Here is a 27,933-nt window from a genome sequence, read left to right as displayed (position 1 = left end):
CATTAGATTTTTCTTTTTCCCTCCTTCCCCCCATCCCTTTTGAAAATGGCAGGCAGTTTGATATAGTTTATACAAGTGCTACCATGTGTACAATATTTCCTTATTAGTCTAAGTTGTGGAAGAAGAAATAGATCAAAAGGTTAAAAAAAGCCTTGAGAAAGAATAAAATAATTGAAGAAAAAAAACTTACCATGGGAAAAACTGAATTCAATTATTTCTTTTACCTCCAAATCCACCTCATTTTCTAAATTTCCTGATCTGTGCTGAGAATACCAAGTCAGGCAATAATTATTTTAAGTGCTTACTAGGCCTAAAACAGTAAGTGTTGCATTATAATGAGATCAAGGCAAGATGCAAAATAACTATGTACATATATATTGCTACAATATATAAATATTTCAAGAGAGAAAGTACTAGCTGTACTTCTCCTACAAAAGGTAAGCTTTGACCTGATTCTTAGAGGAAGCTAGGGAAACTAAGGAGTGGAAATGAGGAAAGAGAGCCATAGGCATAGAGAGAGCACCAGTGAGAAGGCAAAGAATTATAATGGAACACTGTGTATAGGAAATAGTAAGTAGGCAGCTGGATCTTAGCTTATGTAAAGTGGAATAGAAATGAAGTTAGAAAGATAGGAAGGCGGGGCAGCTAGGTGGCATAGTGGATAAAGCACCGGCCTTGGAGTCAGGAGTACCTGGGTTCAAATCTGGTCTCAGACACTTAATAATTACCTAGCTCTGTGGCCTTCGGCAAGCCACTTAACCCCATTTGCCTTGCAAAAAAAAAAAAACCTAAAAAAAAAAGAAAGATAGGAAGGAAATAAGTTCTGTTGGTGGTAGTTAGTTGTGTCTGATTTTCATTTGGGATTTTCTTGTCTTCCTATTACTTCTATGGAAAAATATAAACTATGGAAAAATATAAACTCAGTTATTGAACATTCAAAGCTCTTTTCTGTCTAGCTCTATTCTACCATTCCTAGTGTTAACATATAGTCCCTTTCTTTGTCCTGTGCACTGAAGTCAAACAACTTTTCTATTCCTTGTACAATACTTCATTTCTGTCTTCCATGCCTGGAATGGCCTTCTTTCTACCAGGCTATACTCCCCAACTCTCTTGGATAGGAATGTAAGCTCCTTGAGGGCAGGGGCTCTTGTACTTTGTCTTTTTGTCGAGGCTTTGCATAGTGCCTGACAAAGAATAGTTGCTTAATGAACTTGTTGATCTTTTGTCTCGGGGTTTTTGCATTCTCCTATATTTGCACTTTCTAATTAATGCTTTTTATTTTAATCAATCAATCAATAAACATTTGTTAAATGTTTTATATATATATATATATATATATATATATATATAGATATATATAAAATACTATAAGTAATTACGTACTGGGGAAATAAAAAGAGGGAAAAGACAAAAAAACAAAAAAGGGGGCTCCTAACCCTCAAGGAACTTACAATCTAAAAGGAAAGACAATATGCATATATGTGTGTGTGTATTTGTGTGTATGCACATACATATACATACATGTTTATCCTTCATTCTCAAATAGTGAATTCTTATCCCAGAAGCTAATGTCTTTGAGTTTGTCAAAAAATAGATCACTATAATCTTTTACTACCATTTCTTTTGTACCAATTCTAATCTACTCTATTTCTTAACCAGTACCAAGCAGTTTTGATGACTGCTGCTTTACAATATAGTTTTAGATCTGGTATTTTCCTTCATTCTCAAAAACCATGATATCAGGGAAGTGATGCCATGACAAGCAAGTGAACTGGATTTGAATAAGTGGGGTGCTATACTAAGTCACCAACCTTACTTTTTCCTCTGGAGCCATCTGGGTCCAGTAACAGATATAAATCAGGATGACTAGAGATGGCCCTGAATTTGAGACAACCAGGGTTAAGTAACTTGCATGTCATCACACAGCTAGTTTTTGTCAAGTGTCTGAGGGCAGATTTGAACTCAGGTCCTCCTGACTCCAGAGTTAGTATTCTATTATACCACCTAGCTGCCCCAATGCCCTAGCTGCTTACTCTCTCTCTCTCTCCACCGATAGATTGTGTGTGTATATATATGTATATATATATATATATATATATATATGCACATTCACAGATATATGACTATACATACACATACAAAGCAAACTATATATAGGATAAATAGGAGATAATTAAAAAGGGAGTATATTGTAATTAAAGGAATGTTGAATTTTAGTTATAACTTAGAAGGAATCTAAGGAAGTCTGTGGTCAGAGAGGAGGATGGAGAGAACATTTTCAGGAATGGGAGATAGCCAAAGAAATCTGTGACACTGGAGAAGTAAGGTGTAAAAATATCAGTAAGGTAGAAGGGATCAGATCATGAAGGAATTTCAATGAATGCCAAACAAAACATTTTGTATTTTCTCCTGGATGTAATAGGAAACTACTGGAGTTTATTGAGGGGCGTGTGGTGGGGGACTGACAGGGTCAGACCTTCATTTTAGAAAAATTGCTTTGTTGGTTGAATGTAAGATATTCTGCAGTGAGGAAAGATTTGGGGCAGGCAGACCCCCCCATTCCACTGTAGCAGGCTACTGCAATAATTCAGGTATAAATTGATAAGGATCTACACTAGGATGGTAGCAGTATCAGAAGAGAGAAGGGAGATGTATTTCAGAAATGTTGCAAAGATGAAATTGAGAGGTCTTAGCAACAGCTTGGGTATAGGGTAGTGGTAGTGAGAAATAGAGAGGTCTCTAGGATGACCCTTTGGTTTTGACCCAAGAGACAAGAAGGATGGAGTCACTCTCTACAGTAACAAGGAAATTGGGGTGGGGCAGGGTTTAGGAAGGAAGATAGTTTTGTTTTGGACTAGTTTGTCTACTGAACATCCAGTTTGTGATTTCTGAAAGGTTCTTGTCCTTCATTATTGAAGAATACCAAAATGACATCACTATGTTTAAAGACAAGGTACAATGTGTCCTACTGTGGTTGATTTAGGATTATAATTATTTCCTTCCTATCTTTCTAGCTTCATTTCTATTCCACTTTACATAAGCTAAGATCCAGCTGTCTACTTACTATTTCCTATACACAGTGTTCCATTATAATTCTTTGCCTTCTCACTGGTGCTCTCTCTATGCCTATGGCTCTCTTTCCTCATTTCCACTCCTTAGTTTCCCTAGCTTCCTCTAAGAATCAGATCAAAGCTTACCTTTTGTAGGAGAAGTACAGCTAGTACTTTCTCTCTTGAAATATTTATATATTGTAGCAATATATATGTACATAGTTATTTTGCATCTTGCCTTGATCTCATTATAATGCAACACTTACTGTTTTAGGCCTAGTAAGCACTTAAAATAATTATTGCCTGACATGTGAGCTTGTCAAACAATATATTACTATAATTATAGTAACAAACATATATATTATATATACATATAATTATATAATTTTATAATAAACTGACATGCTTGGAATGCTCTACTACAGATTAGGCACAAATAGTACATTTGAACATTTGATGTGGATTCTCTAAATTTGTGCATCTGGTGTTTCTTTTGATCCATTTAAATTCTGTTTTGATCATAGAGCACAGCATTTTGATGAGGGCACATCACACTGGGTGGTCCTGTGCCAGTGACTCTCATGCTACACAATTTTAAAATTCTTTTTTTGGTTTTGTTTCTTTTTTTTTTGCAAGGCAATGGATTGAGTAACTTGACCAAGGTTGCACAGCTAGTTAGTGTCAAGTGTCTGAGGTCATATTTGAACTCAGGTCCTCCTGACTCCAGGGCCAGTGCTCTATCTACTGTGCCACCTAGCTGCCCAATTCCAAAATTCTTAAGAGATTTTGAGGTTGTCCTTGTATTGTTTTTTTCTGACCACCAGATGAACACTTACTCTGTGTGAGTTCTCCATAAAAAGTAGTCTTTTTGGCAAACCTTCATTTGGTATTCAAACAATATGGCCTGCCTATTGGAGTTGAGCTCTCTGGTAGTAACATTTCAATGCCTGGCAGTTTAGCTCGAGAAAGGACTCTAGTGTCTTTTTTATCCTGCCAGGTGATCTTTAGGATCTGCCTAAGATAATTTAAATGGAAGTGATTCAGTTTCCTGGCATGGTACTGGTAGACTGTCCAGGTTTGCCAGATATACAACAATGAAGTCAAGACAACAGCTCTGTAGACCTTCAGATTGGTAGTCAACCTAATTATCTCCTCTCTTACATTTTCCCTTGAAGGCCTCCCAAATATTGAGCTAGCTTTGGCAATACCTGTGTCAACCTCATCATCAATGTGTCTCCCTGGAAAATATCCTGCCAAGATAAGAAAAATTACCCACAGCATCAAAACTTCTCCATTTGCTGTAATCAATGGTTCAACACATGGATTGTGTAGTGCTGTGTTTTCTTAGTGTTAATTCTTAGGTCAAAATTAGCACAAACAGCAGAGAATCGATCCACACTTTGTTGCATTTCAGCTTCAGAGGTTCCACTGACTATACAATCATCTACAAACAGAAAATCAGGCCCCAAGACTCTCTCCATTTTAGTCTTGAAAGGTAGTAGTTGGAGAGCCTGGAGGTCAGAAGAATGATTAGAGTATGATAGGTAATTTAAAAATCATCAGGAAAAATATGGTAATTAAATCCTCCAGAGCTTCACCAAGTGAAGTAGAAGAGAGAGGTGGAGAGAGGAGGGTCTTGGACAGAACCCTGAGGGACACCTGTGGTTAGATATCCAGTTTGTGATTTCTGAAAGGTTCTTGTCCTTCATTATTGAATACCAAAATGACATCACTGTTTATTTTTTTGGTTTTGAAGTAATGAATCCTGGTTTCTTGTAAATTCATCAATCTCCCTGAGTTCCATTCTTTGTCTGAAGGATTTGTTCACCTCAGAGAGTTTTCTTATCTCTTTTTCCATCTGGCCAATTTTGCTTTTTAAAGCATTCTTCTCCTCAATAACTTTTTTGAACTGCTTTATCCATTTGACCTAAGCTGGTTTTTAGCATGCTATTTTCTACAGCATTTTTTTGGATTTCCTTGACTAGGCTGCTGACTTCATTTTCATGTTTTTCCCTAAATCTCTCTCCTTTCTTTTCCCAGTTTTTCTTCCAACTCCCTCATTTGATTTTCAAAGTCTTTTTTGAGCTCTGTCATAGCCTGAGCCCAATTTCTGTTTTTCTTGGAGTCTTTAGATGCAGGAGCTTGTGCTTCCTCATCTTCAGACTGAGTATTTTGATCCTTCTTGGGCTCATATGCAAAATATTTCTCAATGGTCTTCCTCTTGTTTCTCTGCTTGCTCATTTTCCCAGCCTTAGCCTGTTTTGGGGGTGCTTCCTGAGCTTTTGAGACACTCCCATAAGGATCTCAGTGTGTGAGGCTCTGTCCTCCCTCCTGGTCTGTGAATGACCACGAGGCTGAGGTGGGGAAGGCCCTGCTGTTCTATGGGGGCGGGGCTAGACTGCAATCAGGATCTGAATGTGGTCAGAGCCCCAGAGTCCTGTTCCACGGGCAGAGGACAGAGCTGGGCAGTCTCTCTCTCTCTTCACTCCCCTCCCTAGGTTCAATGGGCTCATGCTCTGGGGGCTCCTGCTTACTGGCTCTGCCTGCTTCTATTGCTGGATCTGGGCTGCCAAAAGACCACTGTGTGCCCTGAGGGCTGGGCTTCACATGCTCACTCTGGCAGAGGTCCCCCCTGCTGTTCACCCACTTTGTGCCTGGTGCTCCCCAGGGGTGTAGCTCAGGAGACTCCCCAGCTGCTGTGAGCACCCTGGGGCTGCCTCTGGAAGGCTGAAGTTCTTTCTCTCTGGTGGGCCACCCCTCTGACCCCAGGGAGCAGAGCCTTTCTGCTCTTTTCCAGGTTACCTTGAGTAGGAGAACTGCCTCACTGGGTCCCTCTGTGGGTTCTGTCTCTCAAAAGTTTAGTTAGAGTCCTTAGCTTATGAGTTTTATGAGAGAGTGCCTAAGACACGATCCCTTCTTAGCTCAGCCCCCATCACTATGTTTAAAGACAAGGTATAATGTGTCCCACTGTGGCTGATTAGACCAATACATGCTTGGAATGCTCTACTACAGATTAGGCACAAATAGTCCACCTGAACATTTGGTTCACATCCTTCAGGTTGTGGTCAGAAGGTAAGATCTGGAAGAGGATCCTGGAATGGAGACTGAGAAGTGGTCAGAGTGATGAACCAAGAGAAAGGGGTGTCCAGAAGACCAAGAGAGAGTGTCTGGAGGTTAGGGTGATCAGTACTGTCAGAGTTAAGTAGAATGAGGTTTAAGAAAAGACTAGGATTTGGAACTGCCCCTTAGTTGGGGAGCAAGCAGCAGTGGCTAGAGTGCAGGAACTTGAGTCCCAATTCAACTTCAAACACTTACTAGCTGGGTCACCCTGGGCAAGTCACTTAAGAAATGATCTGGAGAAGGAACAGCAAACCCCACGGGGCGGTTAGGTGGCACAGTGGAGAGAGCTCTGGCCCTGGAGTCAGGAGTACCTGGGTTCAAATCCGACCTCAGACAATTAATTACCTAACTGTGTGGCCTTGGGCAAGCCACTTTACCCAATTGCCTTGAAAAAATAAATAAAAAAAAAAAAGAGAGCCCCAAATGGGTCACGGAGAGTCTGAACTGATGGCGCCTGTCTATGAGCCCCTGGACCTCCTTCTGGACTGCTCTCCCAGGCTGGGGGCGCGTCCTTTATAGCCTGGATCTCACCCCCTACTGGCCTATTACAGGGCCTGTCGGCATGATTGACAAGCGCGGGAGACCGCCTTTTGGCGCTGATTGGCAGTCGGTTCTTCCATTAGCGAGCCAGAGCCGACCCCGGAGCCCGCCCTCCGCCACACCCCCAGGGGAGCCGCGGGTTTGTTTTGACGTCGGACGCGCGCTTTTATGACGCGATGACGCCGACGCGAGAGGATGGCGGCGGCGGGAGCTTCCGCGGAAGCCGCGGAGGCGTTGAGGAGACTCGGAGGGGTTTGAGGTGAGCGCGGGGAGCCCGCACCCCAGCGCCCTGGGCGCCCCAGGCCCGGGGCCCCGACCCCCGTGGGCGCCAGTCGGGCGCAGTGTCGGGCAGGAGCGGGCCGGGCTGCGCCGAGCCTCGCGGGGGTCGGGCCGAGGCCAGCCCGGGCCCGGCTTCCCCTGGCGGGCGGGGCCCGCCCAGCCCCGCGGCCCCGCCCCTCCCGCCCCCACCTGCTCCCCTCCGGCCTCAGTTTCCTCCCCTGTCAAATGGCGGGGCCGGCCTGGGCAGCCCCCCTCCTTGCCCTGCAGCCGCCCCCTCTTCCCCGGCTCCTTGGGGAGCCTCTGCTGCAATGAGCCTTTCACTCTTGAGCAGAACTGGAAACTCAGAGAGGGAGGGGAGGTGCTCTTCCAGGGCCGCAGAGGACTTAAGGGGCTGCGCTAGCGCCTGGGATCAACCCCTCCATTCTCAGTAGTCTTGCCTTGGCAGTAAGCTCCCCCCTTTTTTCTTTTTCTTTTTTTTTTTTTGCAGCCACGCTTGTTGCTACCACCACTGTCACAGCAGCTTATTGCAGGACAAGTGTATGTCAAAGGTGAGAGAGCTATTTAAGATGAGGAGGGATTCATTGACCTTTGGAACATCATTTTTCTTGTTTCCGATTAAACAGCTGCCCATTTCCTTTCAAGAGAGTGGCTTCCTCCTCCCTGGAATCCCCCAATGGGATCGTTACTGATGGAACAGCTAGGTATTGCGATAGATAGATAGAGCTCCAGGCCTGGGGTCTGGAAGACCTCAGTTCAGATGTGGCCTCAGACACTTACCCAGCTGTGTGACCCTGGACAAATCACTTTAACCCTGTTTGCCTCAGTTCCTCATCTGTAACGGGGCCAGTGTTCCAGTATCTCTGCAAAGAAAACCTCAAATGAGGTCACTAAGAATAAGCCAGGACTGAAATAACTGAACAACAACTGAAAATTATCATTAAATTCCATCTTTGGGGTGAAGAGTGTATACCTATCCTATAGGTAATCTAGATCCAAATTCAGTGCTTCTGGGTGCTTTTCTGTAGATCCAGGCTTCAAATTTAGTTCTCGTGTCAAAACCAAAACCTTCTACCTAACTAATCAATTGAATTGAATTGAAGGTAGCAGGATAGGGTGACATTTGTTTATGATCTTCACTGAATCTATGCTGCTAAGAGTGTTTCCATTAATCAAGTACAAGGTGGTGAAACAAAACTACACTCAGGAAGTTTTTACTTAACAGATTTTTTGTCTTGGCTAAAGGAGGGGGTATACATGTATATGTAAAATATGCATAATATGCATCTTCCATAAGAGGTTGGGAACACTTATGAATCTTCCATAGTGTAATAGCGTCATATTATTGCATGAGCTTTGGAATAATTGGTGGCATAACAGGAATAGAGAAATAGTAAAAAGAATGAAATGTAAGTCAAGGGAAGGGAGAAGAAGCATGTAGAAAAATCAAGGAGAATGAGCTCTGCAAAAAGGCCCCATTGAGACCAGCATTGGGACAGGCATTGATCATCTCCCAAAGACAACTTTGGAGACAGGAAAAGACTTTGCAAACAAATACCCAGGTTCTCCATTCTCAACAAGCAGGATGATAGGTTTGGAATTCAGAATTAAAGAGGAGTCAGTGGAATAGTGGAGCCAGACTTATCCCCTTTGATACCAGTACTGAAATATGACTCAAGGTGATCAATGGCAGGAAATCTTATATGTGTCAGATTCACTCTTTTTGGTAGCAAAATACTGGAAACAAATTAGTACCTATTGATTGAGGAATGACTGAAAAAAAAAAACCTGTCGTCTGTAACTAAATGGAATATTATTGTGCTGTAAAAAAACTAAATGAACAATTCAGGGAAATATGGGAAGTGAAGAAAGCAGAACTTAACATAGCTAATGACTAATATAAATATAAGAAGGCATGTGAGTTCTAATTAATAGTAATTACTGATCTTGTTCATAGAAAATATAGATGATGAAACACTGAGAGGTGTCCCTCCTCTCATACAGGTTGGTGTTTGTAGGAGCCAAATGTTACTTCTGTTGATAAATTTTTATCAGTTGATTCTTTGTAACTTGTTAAAGAAAAAGGTTCAGTCTGTGTGTTTGTGTATTTGTGCATATATATATATATATGCATATGGAATTATGGGAAATATCTGGTGCAAAAAAAAATTCCAAAATCTTTCATGATTTTTTTAATAGAGGAGGCCAGGAAAAGTAGAGACCAGGAGCCTACTGTTTATTCCTGAAGTTTGATTAAGCAATAAAATAGCTGTAATTATAGTTAAAGAGTTTAGCAGAGTCAAGGAAAGAGTTTTTGGTTTGTTTTTTTTTAAAGTGAAGAGCCGCTAGGTGGCACAGTGGATAGAGCACCGGCCCTGGAATCAGGAGGACTTGAGTTCAAATCCAGCCTCAGACACTTAATAATTACCTAGCTGTGTGGCCTTGGGCAAGCCATTTAACCCCATTTGCCTTGCAAAAACCTAAAAAAAAAGTGAAGCATATTTGTTGGTAGAAGGGGAGAAACCTGTGGAAAGAAAAAGTTGGAACATCAGGACAGAGGGGAATAATTAAAAGAACAAGCTCTCTAGGAAGATTTGATGGAGGCAGCAGCAGTTAACTTTAGCAAAATCAAAGGCTACCTCAGTGGGCAGCTAGGTAGCGCAATGGATTGAGCACTGGCCCTGGAGTCAGGAGGACCTGAGTTCAAATCTAACCTCAGACATAATTACCTAGTAGTGTGATCCTGGACAAATCACTTAACCCCACTGCCTTGCAACCCCCCCCCCCAAAAAAAAAGCTTCTTCACTGGGAGTAGAGGGGAAGAGGGGTCCAAACATTTTGAGGTATGGAGATGGATAGTTGAGGAATGTGCTTAATGACTCTAATTCCTATTTCCAGTGTCTTTCCTCTGCAGTTCCCTTCTCTTTGTTCTGTGACCTGCCTGTGCACTTTTGTTGAGGGCAGCAGCTCTGCTTATTGCCTTTTCTCTAGCAATGAGCACAATGCCTAACACATAAATAGTAAGTAGTAAATGTTTGTTGATTCAATGACTGGTTTTCCTTCTAAACTATTTGACTTGGTGATCTTATGAGCTTCCATGGATTCAGTTAGCACCTCTAAGCAGATGATCTTGGATCTATTTGTTCAGGCTTAGTCTCTCTCCTAACCTCCAGCCTCACATCTCCAATTGCTTATTGAACAAAATAATGGCTAGTAGGAGGTGTGTGTGTGTGTGTATATATATATATATAGTGCTTGCTTTGAATTATGCTAAGTGATTTACAAAAATTATCTCATTTGATCCTCACAACTACTTTGTGAGATAAGTGCTATTATCCCCATTTTACAGATAAGAAAATAGCTTTGTTCAGTTGTTTCAGTCATGTCTGATCCTTGGTGACCCCATTTGTGGTTTCTAGAGTGGTTTGCCATATCCTTTCCCAGCCCATTTTACAGATAAGGAAACTGAGGCAAACAGTGAAGTGACTTGCCCAGGGTCACCCCACTAGTAAGTGCCAGAGGTTGTATTTGAACTCAGGAAGATGAGTCTTTTGTTCCCAGTGCTCCTATCTACTGCACCACATAGGGGCCCAAAAGAGATGTCAAAACTGCATGTGACAGACAGCTTAAACCTAACATGTCCAAAACTGATCTCATTCTTTTCCCCCAAACCCTCCCTCCTTCCTAATATCCTTATCAATCCTAAGGATACCACCATGCTTGTAGTCATCCAGACTTATCCCCATATCCAGGCAGTTGCCATGCCTTGTCATTTCTACCTTTGTAATATCTCTCACATAGAACCAGATCTCTCCCTGCTTCAGGCTATTTTACACTCAGCTGTCAAATTGATCTTCCTTAAGCACAGATCTGACCAAGTGTCTGTCTCTGTCTCTCTCTCTCTCTGTCTCTCTCTCTCTCTCTCTCTGTCTCTGTCTCTCTCTTTCTTTTACACACACACACACACACACACACACACACACACACACACACATACACAACCAGTATCAAATGTAAGATCTATTTTGGCTGCTAAGGCCCTTTATAACCTGGCCATTCTGCCTTTTTAATATTCTTACAACTTTCTCCCTTCCACATCCTCTGACATCCAGTAACTCTGGACTTTCTGGCCCTCTTCTCTTGACTCTAAGTGTTTTTATTGTCCTTCATATCTAGAGCTCTCACCTCCACCTCCTGGCTTCCCCTGAGCCTCAACTTAAGAAGCCTTTTCTGGTTCTCCTTAATTTTAGATGATGTCCATTTTATTCTGTATGTATTTTGGTTTTATGTAACTGTTGGCATGCTGTCTTCTTCATTAGACTATGAACTTGGTGATGACAGGGAATGTCTTTTGCTTTTCTTCGTGTCCCGAGTGCTTAGCCCTGCACCTGACACATAAGTAGGTGTTCAGTAAATGTGTCTTGAGTCCAAAAGGGGACAAGAGACCTCTCTTCTACTCTGTGAAATGAGAGACCTGGACTAGATGTTCATTAAGGCAACTATCAGTTGTAAATCTTTTTTTTCCTAGAAAGATTTTATTTATTTTGAGTTTTTTGAGTTACACTATTTTTCCCTTATTCTTGCTTCCCCCCGCCCCCAGAAGGTAGTCTGTTAGTCTTTACTTTTTTTCCATGGTATACATTGGTCTAAGTTGAATGTGATGAGAGAGAAATCATATTCTTAAAGAAGAAAAATAAAGTATAAGAAATAGTAAAATTACATAATGTGATGACAGTATTTTTTCCCCCCGAAATTGAAGGTAATAGTCTTTGGTCTTTGTTCAAACTCTACATTTCTTTCTCTGGGTACAGATGGTAATCTCCATTGCATATAGCCCAGAATTGTTCCTGATTGTTGCACTGATGGAATGATCAAGTCCATCAAAATTGATCATCACCCCCATGTTGCTGTTAGGGTGTACAATGTTTTTCTGGTTCTGCTCATCTCGCTTGGCATCAATTGTAAATCTTTTAATTCTGTGAATGTATCTTCCTCAGTATTCCCAAAGCTTCATGGAGTCTGAAATAGATGTTCTTTAAGTTGCACCAAGAAATGACTATAAATTCTTGACTTAATGATCTTGGTTCTTCTATTTTACAAGGAACTCCCTTTTTTCTTCTTTCCCTACCTCCTTCCCCTTACCTTGAAGGAAAGCCATTCAATTTAAAGAATTGGGAAGGAATTTGACGTTATTTTTCTTCCAGAAATCTTAATCACCTTCTCTAAGTTGGCTTGTGTCAGTTCATATGTCACTGAGCCAGTACTTGGTAATAGTTCCTTTTGTTACCAAGTTGTCCAGAAATAATGATTCCAAAGGAGACAAATATGGGTAATCTTATTTACCTGGAAGAAAGGCTACCTCTTAAGGAGTTTTTTCCTGCTTGGGCTTTTGGATCATCATCCTAATAGCTAACATTTATACCAAACTTTAAGGTTTACAAAGTATTTTGTGCATGTTCCTTCATTTGTTAGAAAGAAAATGGTAGTTTGTAATGTTGACAAAGCATCAGAAGTTTACTATACTTTGGTATTTAAAAGAACCCTGATTTCAGTAGTATGGGTCTTCTCTCTACCAAATTAAAGGAATTGTTATATATACAGTACACTCAGTATACCATTTTCTAGAATTGCTATGGCAAATTCATCAACTTTTCTTCAGGCTACTGGTGAACCTCTCTGAATTTCTCTAGGCTAATCTTTAGAAGACACAGTCTCATTGGGCTTATATTTAAAACCTTTCTGGCTTGGTAGGACATGCCAAAAACTTCTCTTTATTGATATAACTCCTCCATACCACAGTGGAGCATTAGAAGAGGAATGCTTTGTTGATGACTCCCTTTCCCATTGCTGTGAGTTTCAGGTTCACATTTTTGGTAGTATTGGACTAGAAGAAATCACTGTAGATTCTCATTGGATTTCTTACTCATTATTCAAAGGGTACAAATTTCAGGTTTTTTCAGGAGTTTTCCTAAATATATGAGAACTAGATATCTTCCCTTGTTTGGCAGTCATTTTGTCTAGAAGTATTTTGAAGGGCTTATTATAAACCAAACTACATGTGGTTAGGCTTTTCTCCATTCTCCCCTGTTGCCTCAATTTGACTTTATAGAATCCAATGTATATTTTTCTTACTTATGGTATTTATTTCTAGAAAGGAACTTCAGAGATTATCTAGCCCCCAAGTTCCCTCAGTAACAGGCCAGTCTGGAGCCAGCTCCATGATGAAGGTGCAGATGGTGGTTTTTGTCCTTTTGTTATCAAAGATGACCAAAATGAACTTAACTATATTTAAGACAAATTACAGTGTGTCCAACTATGTGGCTGATCAGACCAAAATAAGCTTGGAGTGCTCTACTGCTGATTGGGTACAATTATTAGTCCATGTGAACACCTAGGGTATTCTAAACTTATGTATGTCACATTTCCTTCAAGCCACTTCAGTTCTACCTTCCCCATAGAATACAACACCCTCACTGATGAGGACACACCATGCTGGGAGGTCCTGTGCTAGTACAGTCAATTCTGAAGTTCTTCAAACAGACCTTCAGGGTGTCTCAGTATTGCTTTTTCTGGCCCCCTTATGAGTGCTTTCCCTGTGTGAGTTCTACATAAAAGTTTTTTTGACTAGCATATATCTGTCATTCTAACATCACATCCAGCCCATCATAGTTGCTCTCTCTGTAGTATTTTGGAAAGCTAGGCAGTTTAGCTTGAGGAAGGACCTGAGTATCTAGTATCTTCTGTCAGGTGGTCTTCAGAATCTTCCCAAGACAATTTAAATTGAAAGTCATTCAATTTCCTGACATAGCACTGGTAGACTGTTCCGGTTTCACAGGCATATAGCAGTGAGGTCAACACAATAGTTCTGTAGACCTTCAGTTTGGTTGTCAGTCTAATATTTCTTCTCTCCCACACTTTCAGAGCCTCCTAAATACTAAGCTAGCTCTGGCAATGTGAATGTCAACCTTATTGTCCAATCGTACCTCCTTGGAAAAAGACACTGCCAAGATAAGTGAACTTGTCCATGGTACTCAAAAACTTCTCCATTTGCTGTAATCAGTGTGGTGCTGGCTGAAGGAGCACCTGTGTTTTCTTGGTATTAATTGTTAGACAAAATTAATACAAGGAGCATACTTTGTTGCATCTCAGCTTCAGAGGCTACATTGAGGGCACAATCATCTGCAAACAGAAGATCGTGCACACCAACACTCCTTCTACTTTGGTCTTGGCTTGTAGCCTTTTTAAGTTGAATTATTTATCATCAGTATGGTAGCTGATCTTGAGACCGTGTTCATCTTCATTGAGGACATTTGATACCATGACTGAAAACATCATGCTAAAAAAAGTTTGAGAGCAAGGATACACACAGCCTTGTTTCACTCCATTGGTGACTGGGAAATCTCTAGGGCATTGTTCACTATCCAGAACCTGGACATGCTTGCCATCATGAGATTGATATCCAATACTAATGAACTTCTCCAAGTAACCAGATTTTGACATAATTTTCCCTAAACTGTCACAACTGATGATATCAGAGGCCTTGGTCAGATCTACAAATGTTGTATACAGACCTTTGTTCTGTTCCTCGTATTTTTCCTGTAGTTGTCAGACAGCAAACAACATGTCAACTATTCCTGGCAAGAATGGCATTCAATACCTCTTCTTCATTTGGAACTTCAGCTGGGGACTGATTGACTTCAACTTGAGGTAAACAGTCAGTGGCTTTTGTATTTATTGATGAAGATAAACAACATGGTGGATGTGTTCATCCCATCTTTCTAGAATCATGTTCCTATCATTAATCAATGTGGATCCATCAGCATTGAGTGGTTTGAGATGCACCATATGTCTTTGGACCATAAATAGCATTCAGAGCATCATAAAAGCATTTTGGTTTGTTACTGTCTGCATAAAACTAATTTCATCTGCCTTCTTACTGAGCCAAGACTCCTGCATCTCTCTAAGCTTCACTTGGACTTTACTTTTGATGGAATTAAATGCTGCCTTCTTAGAAATGGATGTACTATCCTGCTGGTAAACCCTTTGGAGTGCTTGTTTTTTCATTTAGCAGCTTCTGTATTTCTCTATCATTTTCATCAAAGCAGTCTTGGTGTTTGCAAGTGTTCTGGCCCAGAGGAGCAGATGCAGTGCTGTACACCAGATCTCTGAAAGCTGTTCACAACTTTTCTGCTCCACTGTTGCCAACTGTATGTTAGCTTACTTTTTTGCCAACTGTATGTTGGCTTACTTTTTCCTCCAAGTTAGCAAATTGTTCCTACTCAGAAAGACACACTAATCTCTATTCATTTTGCCTTGGGGCAGCCAAGGTTGAATGTGAATATTTAGCTTAAAGAGGATGAGTCTTTGATCAGTCCAGCACTCTGCATCACACATTGCCTTTATCACTCTGACATCCTATCTGTCTCTTCTCCTTATAATCACATGGTCTAAAAGATGCCACTGTTTGCTGCAAGGGTGCTTCCAGAAAGTTTTATTGCATTTAGGTAAATGGAAGACATTGTGATGAGAAGGTCATGAGATGCAAAAGTCTTCAGTAGAAGATGATCATTATAGTTGCTATTTCCAACTCCATGTCTCCTAAGGACTCCCTACCATGTCTTGTAATCTGAGTCTACTCTAGCATTAAAGTCACCCAGAATTACAAGTTTGACCTCTTTTGGTAAATTGATGATAACAGTCTCCAGGTCTTCATAAAATTTTTCTTTAACTTCATCAGTGTTTGTCATGGTAGGAGCATAGGCACTGTTGATGGTGGCATGACATTTTCCTGGAAGTGGCAATCTCAATGTTATCAGCCTGTTATTCACTCCTTTTGGTGGGCATTCAAGAATGTTGACTAGATTTAGTTTTGATTGCAAAACGTACCCCAGCTTCACAATGCTCTCCTTCACTGCGGCTACTCTAGGAAAACATTTATCCAGCTCTGACTTCAGTAAGCTGGCCTTCATTTGCCAGCCTTCATTCACTCAGGACTGCTATTTGGATTTGATACTCACTGAATTCTCTTTCAACAAGAACTGTTCATCTTTCGAGTCTATTGGATCTCGTGTTGTCTATGAGTGTGCACACATTCCATGCACTGATGGTGAGTGGAATCTACTTTGAAGAAATTTTTGTAGATTTTTGTGTGTGTCTCAATCATACTGGGGATCTTTGCCTACCTCAGTTATCAGGCCAGGGTTGGGTAAGCAGACAATTTTTAGGGCACCTCTTCTGACCCCTTTCTCACATCAGAAGGTGAACAGTGTGATCCTTAAAAGGGCTGCTCAGTCACCCAGGGGGCTGCCAAATCCAACTGCTGCTTTCAGTGGAGAAATGACCCTATGGCCTGGGTCGCCTGTGTCTGCAGTTCTCACTGTATCCACACCTGCTGCTTCATCACTTGTCTGTCACCACAGGACTTTGAGGAATGGTTATGAATGATGTCTTTTAGTGCATGCGTAAATTGGATTTTAAGTGTGCAGAGTTGCACAAAGTCATCTGCATCACTGTCTCCTCCAAAGTCATCATGATCCAGCTGCAAGACAGAGTAAAGACAACTGGTGATGACTCTAGATGCAGTGGATGACCTTGGTGTCTTCGATATCTAACCAAGCTCTAAGTGCTCCACATCACTTGCTTCAGCTGACTTCCTGGTCACTAGAATGAAGTGTTCTCTTCCTCCCATTCCACCAGTGGAAGACTTCACATGCTTGGGATAGACACCCCCCTCAATATTCATTGATGACTTTGAGACTTTCTTGGTTACCATCAATTTAGGGTGTGGCTGCTGTGCATGCTACAGCTTCTTGGAGCCACAAGTGAGAGGTGGCACAGGTGGACACCAGAAGTGGAAAGCAACCCTGAAAAGGGCTTGGCAGCCCTCACACCATGGTACTAGTCTTTCTTGAACACAACCTATACCCCAGATTATAGTCTCCTGGCTTCTTTAATAGGAAAGTTTCCCTATAGGGCAACTGAGTGGCACAATGAATAGAGTACCAAGTCTTCAAGAGTCAGGAAGTCAAATTTGACCTCAGATACTAGCTGGGCAAGACACTTCATCCTGTTTGCCTCAGTTTCCTTAGCTGTAAAATGAACTGGTTTATGAAATGGCAAATCACTCCATTATCTGCCAAGAAAATCCCCATGGAATCATTAAGAGTTGGACACAACTGTAAACAACTCAACAACAGTAGAGTTCACTGCTCACAGAGGGTAGATTGACTCTATTTCAGAGGTTCTATACAAACTGCGTTGGAGTTAGGCAGACAGTTGAATTTCCTGTAATAAATATATTGTTTCTCATTTCTAAGATTTTATTACTTTAGTCAGAATAAGCCCTGAAACCAACTAAAGAGCCTGTTCCAAAGAACTCTGTGTAAGTACTTTACAGTGATCGGTTTGACATAGGCTCTCCTACTACAGTTAGGCTTTCCTACTACATTTAGCACTGTGCCATACTGTGCCCAGAGAATAGTAGAAGTATAAACCTTAATCCATATGCTTCAAGCAGTTTGCCATCCAGTTGGAAAAAAAGTATTTTGATGAAACAATTAGAAAATAGAAGAGTTCATAGAATCAAATGCTAAATGTTTCAAATGTTCAAAGACAGCAGAGCAGCATTTTGTGTCCTGCTGATCATTTTTATCTATTTAATACTGTTTTCTCATTCACAAAATGACAATACTACTACTCACTTCCAAAGAGTGTTGTTAGGAAAAATCCTTTGTAACCTTCAAATATGTTTTAAATGGAAGATTGTTTTGTAAGACATACGAGTATTTTTTTTCTGGTTGGTTGTCCATCATTCTTTTTTTTCTTTTTGGTTTTTGCAAAGCAATGTGGGGTTAAGTGACTTGCCCAAGTTCAGACAACTAGGTAATTATTAAGTATCAGGCTGGATTTGAACTCAGGTCCTCCTGACCCCAGAGCTAGTGCTCTATTCACTGCACCACCTAGCTGCTCCTGTGCTTCTTTCTTGAAGAGGACCATAATTGCATCAAATTACAGTATGTTGAACTGTGATTGATCAGACTGGAATGCTGCTAGACACAAATAGTTCATCTGAACATTTGGGGTGGATTTTCTAAATTTGTGTATCTTACGTTTCTTTTGAGCTATTTTTTTTTTTAGGTTTTTGCAAGGCAAACAGGGTTAAGTAGCTTGCCCAAGGCCACACGGCTAGGTAATTATTAAGTGTCTGAGACCAGATTTGAACCCAGGTACTCCTGACTCCAGGGCTGGTGCTTTATCCACTACGCCACCTAGCTGCCCCTCTTTTGAGCTATTTCAAGTCTGTTTTGCTCATAGAACACAGTACCCTCTCTGATGAGGGCAGAGCAGTGCTGGGCAATCCTGCGCCAGTGTTGCCTTGTCATGCAGTCAATACCAAAATTCTTAAGATAGACTTTAATAGTGTCTTCGTATTTTTTTTTTTAAGGTTTTTGCCAGGCAAATGGGGTTAAGTGGCTTGCCCAGGGCCACACAGCTAGGTAATTATTATTGTCTGAGGTCAGATTTGAACCCAAGGCCAGTGCTCTATCCACTGCGCCACCTAGCCGCTCCCTTTTTTTTCCTAACCACAAAAGGACTACTTGCTCTATGTGATTTCTCCACAAAATCATCTTTTAGGCTAGTCTTCATTTGGCATTTCAGTAATGTGATCATCCCATCAGAGTTGTGCTATTTGCAATAGAGTTTGAATGTTTGGCAGTTTAGTTTGAGAAAGGACCTCAGTGTCTGGTATCTTCCTGCCAGGTGATCTTCAGAATCTTTCTAAGACAGTTCAGATGGAAATAATTCGGTTTCCTGACATGGCGCTGGTAGACTGTAAGGTATTATAGGCATGCAGTACTGAAGTTAACACATTGGCTCTGTAGAATTTCAGTTTGGGAGTCAGACAAATTCATAGCCCCTCAATAGTTTGTGTTGGGTTTATTTTCATTCTTTCAGAAGATGTAAGATGGGTAATACTATTTATAGGTGATTGTTAATATCTGCTGGTCTTGAAGAAGTATCTCTGACCCTGTTACATAGTAGGACTAGAATTTAGAGTCTGAAGGAGAACCTTAGAGATCATTTCATTAAACCAACTCATTTTACAAATGAAAACACTTAGGCCTCCAGAGTTGTTTTAAGTTACTTGTTCAGGGTCATTCAGATAGTAAAGAATAGCACACTAGGTTTTGGATCTGTGTCCTTTGTTTCTGATATGATATAACCAAAGGACTATTCCTAGACTATCATTTTTGGCATGACAGAGTTTCCCTCCAGTTTAGGAGCAGGGTTAGTGTTCCCCATTCACCTCTGGGATTTCTGGGCCCTTCTTTCATCAGAAGGCTAGAAAAGGCCCACTGTATCTTTTGTCCTGGTGTTCTAAGAGCCAGTGATTTCACACCTGGATAGTGGACAGGAAATTGATCATTGCTGGGCTCTTTTACAAGTGCATTGCGTTCCTAAGCTATGTTACTTCCAATAATGCTGCTTGTCTTGGAGAGAATGGAGCTCATCATTTCCTTAGGCAGAACAGGCTGCTCCATGGCCTTGTGCTGTGTCTTTCAATCAGAAAGCTATAATGTCCCTGGTTTCAAGAACTCAATCTATAAATTGATCATTTATAAATAGAGCTTCTCTGTAGCCTAATGCTAAATTATAGTTCTCTGTTAGCATAAATTTGGAAAATTCTGTTTTGTATCGTCAAGAAAAGAAACCTTAGAATGTAGATTTAGAAAAAAATTTAGAATCTGATAGCAGGTTCTAAGAAGTGAGAAAGACTTGAAAATCAGAAAGTGCTCAAAAGATGGAGCAAATTTAATATTTAAGAGAAATCATAAGAGAGGAAGGAAAGGAACAAACGTTTATTAAATGCCTAGGCATTTTGTAAATAGCATTTCATTTGATCTTCCTAACAACGCTGGGAGGTGGAGCTTATTATCTCCATCTTAAAACTGAAGAAACTAAGGTAAAGAAAGGTTAAGTGACTTGCTCAGGTTCACATAGTAAGTGTCTAAGGACAGATTTGAACTCGGATCGTCCTGATTCCAGGCTCAGGACTCCATCCATTGCCCTCCATAGGGAACATAGCAGTTGTCTTGAAATATTTGAAAGGCTGACATGAAAAAAAAGAAATTAGAACTAGGAACAATATGTGGAAGTTCCAGAAAACAGGCATAAACTCAGTATATAATGAAAAACTTTTTATGTCTATTTTTTTGCAATGGTGTTAAGTGACTTGCTCAAGGTCACAAAGCTAGGTAATTATTAAATGTCTCAGGCCATTTTTCAACTCAGGTTTTCCTGACTAGGGCCAGTGCTCTATCCACCACTTAGCTGCCCCAAATGAAAAACTTTTAAACAATTAAAGCTGTTTGGAACTAGGAGGAACTAGCTTTACCTTACTGGAGGGCTTCAAGTGGACACCATGTAACCGCCTCATTAGCGGTGCAGTGGAAGGAGTCCTTTTTTAGGTACTGGTTGGAGTAAATGTGATCTCTCTCTCCCAACTCTGAAATTCTGTGATTCAGTTCAAATTCAGTGATTCCAATAGTTTTTAAGTTTTAGGAAAGTTTTCATTTTTTTTCATCTTTATGCATATTCAGGTTCATGTATAACTAGTATGTCCTTGAGAATCTTCCCAGGGTTGCAGATGCTTTGAAAGATGAAATCTCTTTCTTAATCTGAACTCTGACATTTTCAGTGATAGAGGTATAACTGAAAACTTCTTCAGGGTAGTGCTGATGGTCCTTTTTTCTGCTGCCATGAAGCCCTGCTGCCTCATTACTACCACTGTCCTTGGCCTTGTTGCATTTTTCCTCTTCAGTCTGGCAGAAGGCATGCAACTCAGGCCAGATGTTGGCAGTCCTTATTCCATTTATACTGAAATTAGCAGTTCAGTGGTTGTGATAGAGTGAATCATGTTAAAACTACTACATTGGCATCCTCAAGAGACCTTTTCTTGTTTTCTAGAAGGATCATTCAGAGTCCTTGGTCTGCCCCCAGCCAGTCACTATGTGGGAGATACTTGAACAGGGAAGGCTGATAGGTAGAGTTGGAGACAGGATGTGGCTTTAAAAGCTTCATACAGTACATCTGTATTTGACCTTTTTAGAAAAAAATTTACCAGATGTAATTGGAGCAAGCAGCAGCTGCAACACTTTGGAATCCTATCTTCCCCCCCCCTCCCATCCCACTACATATAGAAATTGTTTGCTTATGTATACTTCATACACACACACACACACACACTCACACACACTCAAAAGCCCATAGAGCTGCTTTGTGATGAAGAACAAGGCAACAGATGTTTAGGAAACTGAGGACATTTGCCAAGATTTGAGGATTTCTTTAAGCAAAATGAAACTGAGAGTCATCTTCCAGAAACAACTTATAATAGAGTTCATATAGGCTAAATTCTTGGTCCTCCTTTCAAGTCTGAGAAAAACTTGTTGATTCAAAGGAAGAGAGAAAAGTTATTGTGCCTTTTACAGATTTTTGAATTTTTTCTTATGAAGAAAAAAAATAGTATATATGTGAACTGAAAGAGAGTATTAACTGTAGGTTTTTGTTGACTTCACATATCTGAGGTACTGTTTTACCTCCACAAAGAACGTAGCCCAAAGCTTTAGCTGTGTGTGTGTGTGTGTGAGATATTGGGATTTGTTTTCCTTGGAAAAGATGATATAAATTTTTTACTTATTGTCAGAGCAAAAATTAATACTACTATACAGAGCAATTTAGACTCGAGCCTGTCAGAATCAGTTGATTTAACATGAAAACAATTAATTTAACATTATCATATATCCAAACCAATTGTAGTCTGAACAGGGACAGATATAGACTGATATAGAACCCTATGCTCTCTGACATGACAATATTCCAAAATGATTTTAGCTAACAGGAATCTTGAACAAGGGAATGATCACATCATGTTAAAATACAGTTAGAGGTTACACTATTCACCACTTAGTTAATTCCCTGACCACTTATGTTTGTTTAAGAGTTCCCTGCTGTGATCAGTATCTTGATCTTGAATTTTACAAGAGAAGACCTTACTTCTCAATTTTTTCCTAAAGGAAAAATAATCTGGAAGGAATTTTAGGCTAGAGAAATGAAAAGAAAGTTTTTAATGTTTTTCCATACTTGATATATCTGTACCCAGTTGTTCAGGAGTTCAGAGGCCTCATTCTCCATCAGAAATATTAGTTTAAAAAAAACCAGCCTTTGTTTTGAGCTGTAGCCATTTTTGAGATGGCATTTAGTTTGTATATTTTTTCCTAAGAGAGTGATGAATTTGCAGAATTCCCAAGCCCTAGTTCTGGTTTTTGACCTCTATAAAAAGGATGCTTACTTCCAAATACCTTTTTTAAAAAATTGACTTTCAGATTCTGCTATTTGACCGTGCAATGCCTGTGTCTGGAATGTGGGCTTCTGGCTTTTCAGGAAGCCCAGTGAGAACAAGTAAAATACTAAAATAGACTTTTGAGTGAGAGAATAAGGGAAAAAGTGTCTGTATGTTACATTATCCCCCCTGCATGGAAGGAAAAATAAGATGATCCCCTTCTATCTGGTAATAATTTAGATATATTGTTTTAAATAAGGAAAACTTTTATCTATATTTTAAATTATATCATTTTATTTTCTGTTGCACTGAGTTATCAAACATTTTAGTCTTTCTATAGTTTAATATTTTTAGTAGTATGACACAAACTTTCTTTTTTTTGCTTCATTAGATTCTAGCAGAGGATTCTTTGAAATGACCCTCTGAGAGGAGTAGAAAAAAGTAGACCTAGCACAGAAAGGTTGGGGATCCCTGTTAGAGATCAGCTTTTTTATTTAGCACTAAACATTTGCAAATGCAGAGCTAACTACAAGGAATTAATTGTCACAGTAGCCTATGAAGTGGGTGGGGTGACATCCCATTTTCTCTCATCTCACCCCTAGAGAAACAGGGCACCATGCCCTAGTCACTCAACCTGCTAAGAGAGTTGGGTCAGAACTGAACTTTTTATTTTCTCTTTGCCACTCTATGTTGTCTTTCTCTAAAACTGAACCGACAATTAACTATATGGACATCATATTTTTTTACTGGTTCAGAGTTTAAGGTTCGCTTGACAGATAGCAATGTCATTTCTCCTATTTTGTGCTGTATTTCATTCACTTGGAAATGGAACATTTGGCTCCTCAGATTTTAGGAATCTGTAAAGAGTGTCATGGCAGAGAGACAGAAACAAGAATTCTAGTCTTGACTTGATAGGTGACTAGCTTTGTGACCTTGCACAAGTTGTTCAATGTTCTCTTTGACTACATATACATGACAATGAGAACAATACAGAAAAGATGAGCAAAGCCCTTGAGTAATGGTGAGACCCAAATTTGTGAAACAAGTTGTTTTCCTTAGTTTCTTTGGACCTGACGTTTTATGACTGACTTAATAATATATATATATATATATTATATATATAACATTTTATGATTTATAGAGTTCTTAAAGCAATTATCTCCTATGTTCTTCACAAACAGTCTTGTGGAGTATAGAGAACAAATGTTATCTCCATTTTTAGATTAAGAAAAATGAGGGTCAGAGTAACTCTTTTTTTACGCAGGTTACACAACTGGTTAGGGTAGATCTGAATTCAGTTCTTCTGACAGCAAGTCCAGCATTCTTTTCATTAAACTTTGACTAGCTCTTATGTATAAGATTGAGGTTGGAACAGATAATATCTAGGGTCCTTTTCAACTATAAAATTATGATTCTTTGACTTTCAGTGTTACAGAAGTATATATTCTTTACGAAATAAGATTAAACTATAGTATGAATATTGACTATTTGGGAAAATTAGTGCAGAAAGGGCTCTTTGAAATTAAGTTAAACTTTTTTTTTTTGCAAGGCAATGAGGTTAAGTGACTTGCCAAAGGACACACAGCTAAGTAAGTATTAAGTATTTGAGGCTGGATTTGAACTCAGGTCCTGACTCCAGGACTGGTATTCTATCCTCTGTGCCACCTAGCTGCCCCAAACTCCTTTCTTTTACAGTTGAGGAAACAAGCCAAGAGAAACTAATTATGTTGCCCAGTATTCTCTTCATTTTAGTTATCATTTTCATTTGTTTTTGTTTTTTTTAAGGTTTTTACAAGGCAAATGGGGTTAAGTGGCTTGCCCAAGCCCACACAGCTAGGTAATTATTAAGTGTCTGAGACTGGATTTGTACCCAGGTACTCCTGACTCCAAGGCCGGTGCTTTATCCACTACGCTACCTAGCCGCCCCTAGTTATCCTTTTCTAGCAAGCATGTACAGTTTTCCCTACTTCCTCAGAGAATCATGACTCAAGTTCATCTTAATAAATTATGATTTTCCTTCCTATTTTACTGAGTGATTCTATAGACAAAAATATCTTTTTTTTAGAACTTGCTCTATAAGGGAAATTCCTTTGGCTCGTGCCAAATTTTTTTTGGCTAAATATTGTAATCAGTAAGAAAAGATACAGGTATCTTTAAAGAATAGATGTTATTCTGGAAAATGGCTGAGTAAAATTCTGCATGTTGATCTACAGTTTTCACATTTTACTTCATTAGCCTGTAAACAGGGACTGTCATTTAAAAATAAATTTAATTTTGTTTTCAATTCCAGACTCCCTTCCCTTTCCTTTCCTCTTTCATTCCTATAGAGAAGATAAGAGAAAAAAATTACAATAGGTATTGCCCTGTAGAATATTTCCACATTAACTATGTTTCCTTCTACATCCCCCCCCCCCAAAAAAAAGGCAAGAAAAAGAAAAATAGAAGAAAATATGCTTCAATTTACCTCCTTTATCCATCATTCACTTATTTGATTGTGGATATTGTATTTCATCATGAGTCCTTTGGAACTGTGGTGGCTCGTGTTGTTGATCAGAGTTACTGAACTTTCAGACTTTATTATCTTTACAATATTACTGTTACTGGGAGTAGCTAGGTGACACAGTGGATAGAGCGCTGACTCTGGAGTCAGGAGGACCTGAGTTCAAATTCATCCTCAGACATTTATTTCTTAGCTGTATGATATTGGGCAAGCCATGCCAAAAAAAAAACTACCCCAATATTACTGTTACTGTATAAATTTCCCTCCTGGTTTTTGCTTCCTTTATTTTGAATCAGTTCATACAAGTCTTTGCAAGATTTTCTGAAACCATCCCCTTCATCAGTTCTTAAAGCACAGTAATATTCCATTGCAACCATATACCATATACCATAAATTATTAAGCCATTCCCTAAATGATGGATAGCCCCTCAGTTTCCTATTCTTTGCTGCTACAAAAAAGCTGCTGTAACTATTTTTGTATATGTGAATTCTTATCCTCTTTTTTTTTGAATCATTGGTTAAAGGGTATACACACTTAATAGATTTTTAGACCACAGTTCCAAATTGCTTTCCAGAATGGTTGGACTAGTTCATAGGGGCTGTCATTTTTAATCTTTCTTTCTCCATCTTATAGCACAATGTCTTACACATAGTTGGCAATTAAATATTTGTAAAATTGTATTTACTTGGATGACAATCTAATTGGACATTTCTTGTCAAGTTTACTAATGATACAAAGTTGTGTGGGAGAACTAACATGTTGGACAACAGTATCAGGCTTTCAACAGGTTGTGATTATAGTCTGAATTATCCTCACCTTTCAATCGAGGGGTGGTTGACTAGAGGAAAAGAAAGATAACAGATTTTTTTAGACATGTTCTTGTCTCAATTTATTATGCTCAATTGTTAAAAGGCAGACTTTCATTTCTTGGAATGGGGAAATATAACCAGTGGAGTCACAGTGCTGTTAAAATAACAAAAAAAGAATCAATGAAATAATTCTTCTCCACTACCCTGTCTACCATGGGCTAAATCTAAGTAGGCTGAAATTGAATAGAAATTCATGTTAAGTCCCACACTTTGGTTCAAAATGTCAGTAGGATGAGGAATGCAGTTTTAATTCATGTGAGAAAGATCTAGATTTTGGTATAGTGAGCATTTAATATAAATCAGCAAGGTAAGGGGACAGCAAAAAACCCCAACAACATAAACCCAAAAAATTAAAATAATGCTTACCATACTGTATTAAGAGAAGTATAATGTTTTTCATGAAGTGGGTAATTGTTCTATCATTTAGGAAGAAAATTTTCCTTGAAGATCATCTATAGGAATGTAACTAGGATGGCGAACAGCCTAGAGATCATGCCATAGGAAGAGTAGTTGAAAAAGCTAGGGTTATTGAGTCTTGTAGTGGTTTCTTTATTAGGGTATTTGAAGGGTTGTTATGTAGAAATATTAGCTTAGTTCTGCCTGACACCACAGTACAAAATTAGAAATAATAATAAGTTGTTAGAGGCATATTTTATCTTTTTTTTTTTTTTTAGGTTTTTATAAGGCAAACAGGGTTAAGTGGCTTGCCTAAGGCTACACAGCTAGGTAATTATTAAGTGTCTGAGACCGGATTTGAACCCAGGTACTCCTGACTCCAGGGCTGGTGCTTTATCCACTATTCCACCTAGTCTCCCCTGGCATATTTTATTTTGCTTTAAGAAAAGACTTGTAATGAAATTTGTTCCCCAGAGGAATTATTTGCTCCATGAGCTTATCCTGAGTTTTCTATGCATGAAAATGTCTTAATGAAGTCTGGATGACTTTATCAGGGGTTATTATAAAAAAAATTCTTGATGAAGGATGGGCTTAGATTCAGAAACCCCTCTAATCTCTGAAATTGTGTGATTTTGATGATGTTTGTTTCTTTTCTATCTAGATAGAAACAGGGACCCGGCCTGCACAGCAGATCCTGCTGGCCTTGACCTGAGAGAATGCCTCCGAGGCTACTTATCTCCCTTCCGTGATGGGCTGTGGGACAAGTAAGGTCCTTCCTGAGCCTCCCAAGGATGTCCAGCTGGATCTGGTCAAAAAGGTTGAGCCTTACACTGGCCACAAGACTGATGTGTATAAGCATTTTATCAAAGATGATGGAGGTGGAGGCCTTAAAGCTGGATGTCCGTCACCCCCTTATCACATTCAGCCTTATTCAGGTATTCATCTGGCTAGCCATACAGAACCTCATGAACCCCGAAGAACCAGAGTGGCTAAATACCGGGCCAAATTTGATCCTCGAGTAACAGCTAAATATGATATCAAGGCTTTAATTGGACGGGGCAGCTTCAGCAGAGTTGTGCGGGTAGAGCATAAAGCTACCAAACAACCATATGCTATTAAGATGATTGAGACCAAGTACCGGGAAGGGAGGGAAGTATGTGAATCTGAGCTGTGTGTCTTGCGACGAGTTCGCCATACTAACATCATCCAGCTCATTGAAGTATTTGAGACGCAGGAGCGTGTCTATATGGTGATGGAACTAGCCACTGGTGGAGAACTGTTTGACCGAATTATTGCCAAAGGCTCCTTTACTGAAAGGGATGCCACCCGGGTACTTCAGATGGTGCTAGATGGGGTCAAGTATTTGCACACACTGGGCATAACACACCGGGATCTGAAGCCAGAAAACTTGCTGTATTATCACCCAGGCACGGATTCTAAGATCATGATAACTGACTTTGGATTGGCAAGTGCCCGGAAGAAAGGGGATGACTGCCTCATGAAGACCACCTGTGGTACTCCAGAGTACATTGCCCCAGAGATTCTAGTCAGGAAGCCCTACACTAACTCTGTGGACATGTGGGCCTTGGGAGTCATATCCTACATCCTGCTGAGTGGAACTATGCCTTTTGAAGATGACAACCGGTCAAGGCTCTACAGGCAGATCCTAAAGGGGAAATATAGTTACTCTGGGGAGGTGAGTATGATAGCATTCATGAAGATGACAGTTCTTGCTTTTTGCTTCCCAGGAGCCCCTTGGAGAGAACATTCCCCCTTCCCACCCCAAGCATGTGCCATGCTTTTGTCTTTCCAGAATATTTGTGACTGTTGTGGAGAGAAAG

General features: G+C 39.9%; 1 protein-coding gene and 1 non-coding gene across 6 annotated transcripts in view; both read left to right on the top strand.

The window, feature by feature from the left end:
- The first annotated feature begins 6,887 nt into the window (after window positions 1-6,887).
- Window positions 6,888-27,933, top strand: part of PSKH1 (protein serine kinase H1) — a 65,989-nt gene continuing 44,943 nt past the window's right edge. For 2 of the 5 annotated variants that reach the window (XR_012471716.1, XM_074202135.1), the window contains exons 1-3: window positions 6,889-6,969; window positions 7,477-7,537; window positions 26,754-27,788. Coding sequence is in view for 4 of the 5 variants with exons in the window: in XM_074202135.1 (XP_074058236.1) it covers window positions 26,841-27,788 (948 nt within the window). In the remaining variant the exon portion in view is untranslated. Of the gene's footprint in view, window positions 6,970-7,476; window positions 7,538-14,588; window positions 14,694-14,718; window positions 16,093-26,753; window positions 27,789-27,933 lie in introns of those variants that run through there. The other 3 variants (XM_074202137.1, XM_074202136.1, XM_074202141.1) reach the window with 3 other exon arrangements.
- On the top strand, window positions 23,276-23,382 carry LOC141510636 (U6 spliceosomal RNA). The gene has a single exon (XR_012475070.1). It is a non-coding gene; the product is annotated as a U6 spliceosomal RNA (small nuclear RNA).

This window comes from Macrotis lagotis, chromosome 1 (assembly GCF_037893015.1).
Source record: "Macrotis lagotis isolate mMagLag1 chromosome 1, bilby.v1.9.chrom.fasta, whole genome shotgun sequence".
Lineage (NCBI taxonomy): Eukaryota > Metazoa > Chordata > Mammalia > Peramelemorphia > Peramelidae > Macrotis > Macrotis lagotis.
Note: the sequence above shows the minus strand (reverse complement) of the source record. Positions and strands in the feature narration are given on the sequence as shown.